The 10,000-nt window shown below is 46.4% G+C and overlaps 2 protein-coding genes across 6 annotated transcripts in view; one reads left to right on the top strand and one right to left on the bottom strand.

Annotated features, from left to right (window-relative positions):
- lmna (lamin A) overlaps positions 1 to 854 on the top strand; it is a 22,455-nt gene extending 21,601 nt beyond the window's left edge. For both annotated transcript variants that reach the window (XM_076988477.1, XM_076988476.1), the window contains one exon: positions 1 to 854. This exon is cut by the window's left edge and continues 1,188 nt beyond it. The gene's annotated coding sequence lies outside the window, so the exon portion shown is untranslated.
- A 402-nt stretch (positions 855 to 1,256) lies between these two features.
- Positions 1,257 to 10,000, bottom strand: part of pear1 (platelet endothelial aggregation receptor 1) — a 41,527-nt gene continuing 32,783 nt past the window's right edge. For 3 of the 4 annotated variants that reach the window (XM_076988473.1, XM_076988472.1, XM_076988474.1), the window contains exons 13-24: positions 7,579 to 7,742; positions 6,734 to 6,836; positions 6,440 to 6,586; positions 5,399 to 5,530; positions 5,100 to 5,228; positions 4,559 to 4,684; positions 3,916 to 4,125; positions 3,114 to 3,223; positions 2,868 to 2,994; positions 2,679 to 2,735; positions 2,369 to 2,569; positions 1,257 to 1,786 (exon numbers count right to left, since the gene is read on the bottom strand). In XM_076988473.1, coding sequence (XP_076844588.1) covers positions 1,644 to 1,786; positions 2,369 to 2,569; positions 2,679 to 2,735; positions 2,868 to 2,994; positions 3,114 to 3,223; positions 3,916 to 4,125; positions 4,559 to 4,684; positions 5,100 to 5,228; positions 5,399 to 5,530; positions 6,440 to 6,586; positions 6,734 to 6,836; positions 7,579 to 7,742 — 1,649 coding nt within the window. In that variant the 3' untranslated portion in view covers positions 1,257 to 1,643. The remainder of the gene's footprint in view (positions 1,787 to 2,368; positions 2,570 to 2,678; positions 2,736 to 2,867; positions 2,995 to 3,113; positions 3,224 to 3,915; positions 4,126 to 4,558; positions 4,685 to 5,099; positions 5,229 to 5,398; positions 5,531 to 6,439; positions 6,587 to 6,733; positions 6,837 to 7,578; positions 7,743 to 10,000) is intronic. The other variant, XM_076988475.1, reaches the window with a different exon arrangement.

The following is a 10,000-nucleotide window of genomic DNA, read 5'->3' on the forward strand; positions in this document are numbered from 1 at the left end:
AGTTGCTGGCTTTGCTCCTCTCTCTTGCCACAGTAGCTTAATCTGTGCTTGTCTAGTTCTCCACCCGGTTGGTGTTACCGTCTCTTCCTTGGGTCGTGACCTCTTGGTCCCTGGGCTTTAGAAACGCTTCTAAAATGCCTTTGAGCTAACAACCTGGATATCATAGATGTTCTTAGACAGCTGTGGCCACGCCTCACTGACACACATCTCCCTATCTTCTCAGGTGTGCCTGTGAGCTCTTCTTGAAGTGGAGATTGCTCCGTTCGTTTTAGTGTGGTATTCATATGTTGAGCTCGGTCTCCCTCGGCAGTGGTGCACTAGACACACTGGGCTTCTTGAAAATGGCTGATGGCTTTGTGTTGCACCGCAGTGCTAATGGGAAACTGTGTTTTGGTCAAACAACATTTTTTTCTACTTTTGCAAACAGAATTGAGAATGACTGCGGTTTTACTTTATATTAATTGTAGAACAGCACCACTAGTACCAGTTTTAATGAGTAAAAATATGAAAAGGTTCATTTGTAATGTAGTAACTGTTTAACAAACAAACTTGTAAACACTTTCATTCTCATTTTTCTAGAAAAAAACAGGTGTTTGTTGGAATCTCACTGGTGGATATTTATCTCACAGGATCTCATTCTTGTACTTTACAGTCTACATTTGTAGTTAATTTAGAAAAAAAAAATTTTTTGTTTGGGGAAAAAATGACCAGACTCCGTCTTCATTGCTGATGTAAATGTATAAGCATAAAATAGTGCCTTGAATTCTTTCATTAAAAAAATCCCAGGTGAAATAGTGTTGGTGCACTATTAATTGTGTTATTTCTATAAACATTTACACTGTTAGATGGTGTAAACTTTCACATCGTTTGAAAGCTTGAACAACCAAGCAGTTCCTAGTTGTGATTCAATCCCCCGTTTCAGAAAGTCTAGCCTTGTGAGTGTGGCTTCCATCTGTCCATGGATAGAAAAACGTATGTGCATAAAATCACATCCAATTTAATTACAATATTTACAGTTTGGGAAGGTTTACATTCAACATACATTCAAAGCAAAGTCTCCACTGTAAATGCATTGCAAAATGTAAATCTTTACACAGGCGTCCAAAGCAGTTGTGATGTGTATTTACCTTGTGACCATTTGATTCATTTGAGAGTTCCCAGTTCTCAAACAATATAAAGTCATACTTTTCAAATGTCAATATTAAACGCATTCAAAAATCTGTTGTAGATTAAACTTCGGTTGGTTGAAGGAAAAATTGTTCTTTTATTTACAGAATGTGTCCAGCAGATGGCAGTGGTGTGCTTTGAGTGAGTTTGTGTGTTTTTTTTTTTTTGAGGCATGGTAAAAGGTTCTGGAGAGAAGCTTCCCAGCTGGACTGTGAAAAGACCAGTTCACTCTATCCAAAAAACCAGTTCACTCTTTAACTCCCAGCTCTTCTAAAACCCGGTCTGAAATAATGATCAAACATTCCTCCCACACAAGGAACGTTGTGTAGTTGGTACTACGTCGTGGGTCCTGAACAGAACCCCAGTCCAACTCCTGCACCACGTTTATTTCCCAAGCTGGTTAGAAAACCACTGGAGTACTGTCTGTGCTTCAGGAAGTTGATCTTCCTTCTGAAATTGAGGGCGTGATGTTGGGGTCAGTAGGGTTGTCTGCGTGGTGATGGCGAGGGTGGTCTGCGGACGGGCGGCAGGTCGTAATGTCCTGGGATATGGCTGTTGACGGGCAGGTCATAATGGCTGTGATCGTCCTGCTCCAGAACATTTCTAAGGGGACATTGGTCTAAAAAAAAAAGAAAGAAAGAAAGATTGAATCCGTTTCACAGTCCAAAACAAACACCAAATGGGAGATTGCTGACACATTCCACCGGAAAGCCATAAATTTGCCTTCAGATGTGCGTCAGAGTGGAAGCGCCTTGTGAGTATTACACTCTATCCACATCTAATATTCCTGAGCCAAATGACTTTTAATGTACATTGTAAAAGATGGTGTTGAGAATTCAGCCATGCTTAGCAATAGCACTTCATTTTGGACTACGTGGTGTTTGCGGTGCGGCTCAGGTACCAGTGAGGGAGACTGAAGCCCCTTGGCTGAAGTGAGCTGCATTTAGTTATTCAGCGTCCACAGCTGTGGGGGTGGGGTCAGATGCTGGCCCCACCCCCTGCATTCATGAGGCCCCTCCCCCTGCACTCGCACAGCCCCTGTGCCTTTCTATGTTTTCAGCTTGCATGCTATCGCTCTGCTGACAGGGACCATCTTGCTGTCTTCATATCTAACAGTTTCACTTATAAGTGGCCATTACTCATGACCCAGGATCGCATTTCTGCCCTCAGAGAGAGAGAAATTGGGTGTAGTGAGAGTTACCCCTGCAGGAGAGGCTGGTGGAGGGGGTGGCTGGGGGGCCCAGCTGGGGGTAGGGGGGCAGATGAGGCACGGCTGACTTCATCTCCATGTAGCTGCTCTCAGGAGGACAGGGCGGGAGGCCAGGCAGGTCTTTAATGGTGGCGTACGGGTTCTCGCTGTTCAGAGAGCCGCTGCTCACGGCCACGCACGAATCCTTCAGCTCTGGAAGTTCGGATTGGGGAAGGAGACCTTGACATTAGAGACAACAGAGGCTGCCTGCAGCAGACGGGAACCCGCTGTACACACACACACACACACTACACACACTTACGTTTGCTGTAGTACTTCCCCAAACTGGCACTGTAGCTGCGATCCATGCCAAAGGCTCCTGGAATCCAGCGAGAAATTACCCATAAACACAGGCATTTGTTTTATACATAGATAGATAGATAGATAGATAGATAGATATAGAGAGAGGGAAAGAGAGAGATATGTCGGCGAGTGTCAGCAGGACACGCGCCTTGGTCTTTAGGAGGTTCCTGGTGTTTCCAGTCTGCAGGTAAGGTGGCGTTGGTCTCCATGCCGAACAGACCTCCCCTCTCCCGCTCCACGTTCTTCAGACTGTAGAACATCTGTTTATTGGTATTCTGGGGCACAGAGGTGGAGGAGATTCTGATCACATGATCCCCACTCTGAGATCCATTAACCCAGGAGATCATTTTAGATCCCGAATTCTAAATTCTGATTCTGCACTGATTCTGCCTACCTTGACGAGGCGGTCCTGGTTGTTGGGGCTGTGGGGCAGGGGGGGTCTGTTCTGGGAGAGGGTGTGATAACTAGGGTTGGAGTAGTAGTGATGATAGCTGTGGGGAACATCTTCAAAGCAAACAATGGGAAAGTGACGTGATTCATTTTGAACGTTTTTGTATTTTCATAGCTTTGGTCCCAATTCCTTTGACAGATTGCACAACCACACTCATTTTTCACCCAGACATCCTACAGCAGGTATCACCAAATGGCGGACCGCGGTCCGGATCCGGACCCGAACGCCGTCCTGTCCGGACCCAATCACATTCCTGATTAACTGGATACGGACCCAAATGCCAAAAAAATTTTAACGGGAGACTATATTTTAAACCGGAGAATTTATTTTCAGACGAGTGTTACGTTCACCACCCATTTGAGTGTTACGTTCGCCACCCCCCCCCCCCCCCCCCCCCGCTCAACAACTTTCGTTCGCCACCGCGGACCCGGACCTAAGGTCTGAGCTATCTGCCAAAAATGGACCGCGGAAAGATTTAATTGATTACCCCTGTCCTACAGCAACAAACCAAAAGTTCCAGCTGTCTCAGAATTTCCATCAGATGGGTCTCTTAACTTTACATTATGGTAGAGACACAAAAACGCTATTTTTCTTTCTGCTATTAACTGCACTAATTTGATGCTGTCAAATATTCCTTATATCAGTGTCTCCCATCAGCCGAATGGCTAGAAAGTCGTTTATCCAGACCGCGATCCGCTCCAGAACGTCGTCGTTCGTGTCAACCAGGGTTGCGTCCGGTTCCTACCTGGCATGGCGTACTGGGAGTTGACGGTGCGGGTGGAGGAGAAGGACACGGTGGGGGTGTTACTCTGCTTCTCCTTCTGTCGGCGCCGGTACACCAGGAGCAAGACCAGCAGAACCACCACCAGGAAGACCAGCACCACGATGCCCGAGATGGCCCCCCACGAGTCTCTCTCCCCCGGGGACAGGGGAACCATCAGACTCACCCCCCGCCCTAGAGGAACCACCACAATCACAACACCACACAGAGCAATTACACACTCTGCCTACAGGCGGGGCTACAGGCGGGGCTAGAGGCGGGGCTAGAGGCGGGGCTAGAGGCGGGGCTACAGGCGGGGCTACAGGCGGGGCTACAGGCGGGGCTACAGGCGGGGCACCTGGACCCTCTAGGCTACCGAGTCCCAGTTAGACTTTGGTTTACTGCTGGACAAAAAAATACGGAAAGCACAATTAAAGCATCTAAAACCAGTTCGGCGATGTACGAGTAGGAAAGGAAAAATATCCCTCTAAGCCATGTTTACGTTTTTAAACACTGGACAAATGTGAAACGGAGGATTTAAATATGTCTACATAAATAGTCCAAATGGTGAGAAGAGCTATAAGATCAAAGAGTTTAAAAACAGATTAAACGGAGCAGAAGTGAATACCCTGTGAGCAGTCCACGCCTGGGCCGGGTTCACACACACAAACACCACTGTGGGGGTCACAAGAGTGATTTGGGCCACAAGAACACGTCTGAGCACAGTTTGGTCCAAACGTGCCTGATTTACACACTGCAAGGAAAGTGAAGGAACGTGAACGGACATAATGAACAGACACACTCACATCCCACGTAGCATGTAGCATTAGCTTTTAAACGTGCTAGGCTAACAAACGTGGGCGTTTACGTGTCAAGGTAAAAAAAAACAACCTTTTACCTTCACACGTAAACGCCCACATTTGTTAGCCTAGCACGTTTAAAAGCTAATGCTACGTGCTACGTGGGATGTGAGCTGGGAGTTTGATAGTTGGGTGTGCACATGAGCCCCAAAGCCAAACACACGTGTTTGAAATGGCAATTTTGTTTTAATGATTGATTCAGTCATATCTCTAAGGACGACCCAAACCCTGCAACTGAGGATTTGTGCTCTGCACACTTGACTGTATTTGTGGTTTAAGGCACCAGTGTCCTGATAAGCGGTGACGTACCCACAGAGCAGTCTGCTCCCGTCCAGCCAGGCAGACAGTGGCACGAGCCGTCCTGGTGATGACATGTGGCGTTGTTGGTACACCTACAAGTACCGCTACACTGGTTCCCATAGTGTCCAACTGGGCAGACTAGAAATCACACACATTTGGGGTTAAAATATATAAACCCACTAGCACAAGATTCTGTTGTGTAACAAACAAACTTAAAAAGATAAAAAGATTTCTATTCTGGATCCAAAATACGTGAATGCAGTAAGTATCATAATAAACGTTGAGGTGCTTGGATGACGGCTTCACACCTTGGTCACACAGCGGTCCCGTGTAGCCGGGCAGACACAGGCACTGGCCAGTGATGTGGTGACAGGTAGAGGAGTGACCACAGGGTGGACACGTCTGACCGCACCTCTCTCCATATACACCCCGCGCACACACTGACAGACAGAGAAAGACACACGTGTCAAGACACGGGTCAACACACGACTGCTACTCATGTACAGTCCACAACGTCCCAGCAGTTGTTTGAAGTTCTTTGAACTGTAATTGTAATCATTTCTATGCACTAAATGATATAACATTTAATATAGGAGAGGGTGTTTTTAGCCACTATGGCCCAAAGCTCTAGGACTCTCTTCCTGAGGAGATCAGAGACATTTCATCCCTACACAGCTTCAAGAAGAGTCCCAAAACCTTCCTCTTTAGATCTGCATTTAGTTTTAGAAGAAATTCTAATGGTTAATTATTGTATTACTTTATTTACTTAATTACACTTTATGTTTGTTCTTAGTGTTGTTTTCTTCTATTATTTTATTTGAATAATTTGTCCTTTTAGTATTTTATTACCTTATTATTGAATTTTTAAATTACCGGTATGTTTGTTTTCCTTTATTTATTCTATAAAGCACTTTGAGTTGCATGTATATATGAAAGGTGCTATACAAATCAAGATTATTATAGCATAGCGTGCAAGGTTATTTATTCGTTTAGCACAAACACAGGATGTAGAATTTAATATTAAATCACTGTTCATTAAGAGCAGGAAACAGGAACAGTCTCTTGAGTAACTTGGCTCAACTCAGTTTTCAAGAACGAATTTGGTCAGTTGGGTCCTTTATGATGCATGGGTACACTCAAACACACACACACACACACACACACACACACACACCACACACACACGCACACTCACACACACTCACACTCACACTCAAACACACACACACCACACACACACGCACACACACTCACACGCACCACACACACGCACCACACACACACGCACCACACACACACGCACCACACACACACACGCACACACGGCAGTGAGGAGTAGAGTCACTCACCATGTTGGCACTCAGCTCCCCAGTAGCCAGGTTTACACAGGCAGGTGCCACTCTGTGGCAGACAGGGGGCGCCGTTGAGGCAGGAGCAGCTCTGGTTGCACTGATGACCCCATGAGCCCTGTGGACACTGGTCTGTACAGCGTGGACCTGCACACACAACAGTGCGGCTCAGGAGACTCAGGGCCAGCATCCCAACTCAGGCAGATATAGTGCAGTTTGTTCACTTCACAGTTCATACACCACTATATGATCATGTATGTGTGTTGGACTCTAATGTCTCAGATGAAGTCGTACCTGTCCAGCCAGGTAGACACAGGCATTGTCCTGTGACGCTGTGGCAACCCTCGTCATGGAGACAGTCGCATTTGTGCTGACAGCCTGGACCAAAGGTGCCGACCTATTTAAAGAGAAGCAGCAGGACATGGAACATCTCAACCCAGCAGGGCCTGTGGACGCCATCACGCAGCTACAGCTAATGACTACCTTCAGATAATCACAGTGATCGCCAGCCATGATGTGTGCTGCAGAAACAGAACTCTACTTAATGACGGCCTTTAGTCAAGATGAAATGTCAGCTTGGTGTTTTATTGGAGTGTGTCCAGAAGTTCTGGCCAAAGAGAACTGTAGCTTGGCCAACAGAGAAGCTGACAAAGCTTTAGTGGGTGTGGCCAAAGCAAAGTTAAAGTGTTAGTGGTTGTGGTCAAAGTAAAGTCAAAGCGTGAGTGGGTGTGTTCAAAGCAAAGTCAAAGCATTAGTGGGTGTGGTCATAGCAAAGTCAAAGTGTTAGTGGGTGTGGTCAAAGCAAATGTCAAAGCTCTAGTGGGTGTGGTCATAGCAAATGTCAAGGCATTAGTGGGTGTGGTCAAAGCTAAGTTAAAGCATTAGTGGGTGTGGTCAAACCAAAGTTAAAGCATTAGTGGGTGTGGTCAAAGCAAAGTTAAAGCGTTAGTAGGTGTGGCTGTTCTGGATTGCTGCAGTGCAGAAATGTTCAGGCTGCATTGACTCCTGAGCTGGAGTTTAGCAAAATCAACACAGCCTGCACCACCCTTGGCCTGCACCACCCGGGCCTGCACCACCTGGGTTTGGCTGCGCTTGCTCAAGCTAACAGCGGTGCTTATTCCTCCAGACGGCAGACTCACCGGACACGGCTGGTCGCACAGCGGCCCGCTCCAGCCCGACGTGCACGTGCACGAGCCCACGGCAGGGTGACATCGGCCCCCGTTAGCACAGCGACACGTGGCATTGCAGCCCGGACCCCACGTGCCCCTGGGACACGCCACCGAGCAGTCTGGACCTCTCCATCCTGCAGGTACACACACACATGCAGACAGGGGACACAGGGTTACACAGCTGACACAAACACTAACAATATACTGACACTGAACTGACTCTCATACTGTCTTGTTCAAAAGTTTTGAGAACGGCACAAATTTCACAGGAGAAAAGGTTAATAAGGACAAGACTCTGGTCATCACTCTGTCATGCTGATTAGAAGAGCCGACTGGTTGATAGTAGGGTAGTGGTGCTTTTAAGTTTTCTTTTGTTAACCATGGTTATCTCCAAGGAAACACGTCCTGGAGAAACGTGCTGCTTGTATGATGCACCTCGGTCAAGCATTTATCCAATCAGCAACAATCAACCATTTATCCAATCAGCAACACTCAACCATTTGTCCAATCAGCAACACTCAACCATTTGTCCACTCAGCTACACTCAACCATTTATCCAATCAGCAAGGACTTCAAGAGAGTGGTTCAACTACAATGAAGAAGAGAGCAGGGACCAATAAAGTCAAACAAGCGTCAGGATGTAGCTAGGAGATCAGGGTTAGGGTTAGATCAGGGTTAAGGCTAGATCAGGGTTAGGGTTAGATCAGGGCTGGGTAATATCAGGGTTAGGGTTAGGGTTAGATCAGGGTTAGGGTTTTTGGAGGATGGCTCGGTGTCAGGAAGGGCTCTCCAATAAAAACATCACGGACAGACTGACATTCTGCAGGTAGTACAGGAACTGGACTGCACAGCACTGGGGAAAGATATTCTCTCTGATGAAACCCCTTCAGACTGGTTGGGACATCTGGACAAATGAACGTCCAGCGAATAAAAGGTGAGAGCTACATGAGTCCTGTGTTATACCAACAGTGAAGCATCCTGAGACGCTTCATGTGTGAGACTCTTCTCCTCCAGGGGAGTGGGGTTCACTCAACATGTGTGAGGTTCTTCTCCTCCAGGGAAGTGAGGTTCACTCAACATGTGTGAGGTTCTTCTCCTCCAGGGGAGTGAGGTTCACTCAACATGTGTGAGGTTCTTCTCCTCCAGGGGAGTGAGGTTCACTCAACATGTGTGAGGTTCTTCTCCTCCAGAGGAGTGGGGTTCACTCAACATGTGTGAGGTTCTTCTCCTCCAGGGAAGTGGGGTTCACTCAACATGTGTGAGGTTCTTCTCCTCCAGGGGAGTGGGGTTCACTCAACATGTGTGAGGTTCTTCTCCTCCAGGCTCTTCTCCTGCAGGGGAGTGGGGTTCACTCAACATGTGTGAGGTTCTTCTCCTGCAGGGGAGTGGGGTTCACTCAACATGTGTGAGGTTCTTCTCCTCCAGGCTCTTCTCCTGCAGGGGAGTGGGGTTCACTCAACATCTTTCCTAATAACACTGTCATGAATGAGGAGTGGTATCAAAACATCCTCCAAGAGCAACTTCTCCCAACCATCCAGGAGCAACGTGGAGATGAACAATGTGGAGATGAACAATGATTTATCCAGCCTGAAGGAGCACCATGTCACAAGGCAAAAGTGATGACCAAGTGGCTCAGTGAACAAAACATTGAAATCTTGGGTCCATGGACAGGAAACTCCCCAGATCTCAGTCCCATTAATAACCTGTAGTCAGTTCTCAAAAAGAGGGTGGACAAACAAAAACCCAGGAACTCCAAGCACCGATTAAGCAAGAATGGGTTGTCATCACTCAAGATGCCCAGAAACTGATCCTGCATGCCAAGGTGAATTGCAGAAGTCTTAAAGAAGTGTCAACACTGTAAAAGGGTCAAAACTGTCTTTGTTTAAACTAGATATATTTGTAAAAAAAAAAGTTAAATGTATGGAATGCTTAATTGAACTTCATTTCACCATATAAACATCTCACAAAAAGTTCTAAAAAAAACTGAGGCAGCAAACTGTGAAAATCAAAATGTGTGCCATTCTCAAAACCTCAAAATCTCAAAATCTGTTAGAAACCCCAGTGCAAAGAAGAGCAATTTTATTTTTAAACTAAAGTCATTAATAAAAGCTCCATCCCCCATTTGTATCAGTGGTGATTTAAATCACAGTGGACAGATACACATGCAACAGAATTAGGAGAGACGAGATAAGAGAGGAATGATGGTTCTTGGAAGATAAAGAACAGAAAGAAAAGTGTTTTGGAAATGACCACAGAACCCATGTGAGAACAGACGGATCCCAGAGTACAGTCACTCTCTCACTGACTCATTCACTCTCTCACTCACTCATCCACTCTCTCACTCACTCATTCACTCTCTCACTCACTCTCTCACTCACTCATTCACTCTCTC

The sequence above is a fragment of the Brachyhypopomus gauderio genome, unplaced genomic scaffold, assembly GCF_052324685.1.
Source record: "Brachyhypopomus gauderio isolate BG-103 unplaced genomic scaffold, BGAUD_0.2 sc62, whole genome shotgun sequence".
NCBI lineage: Eukaryota > Metazoa > Chordata > Actinopteri > Gymnotiformes > Hypopomidae > Brachyhypopomus > Brachyhypopomus gauderio.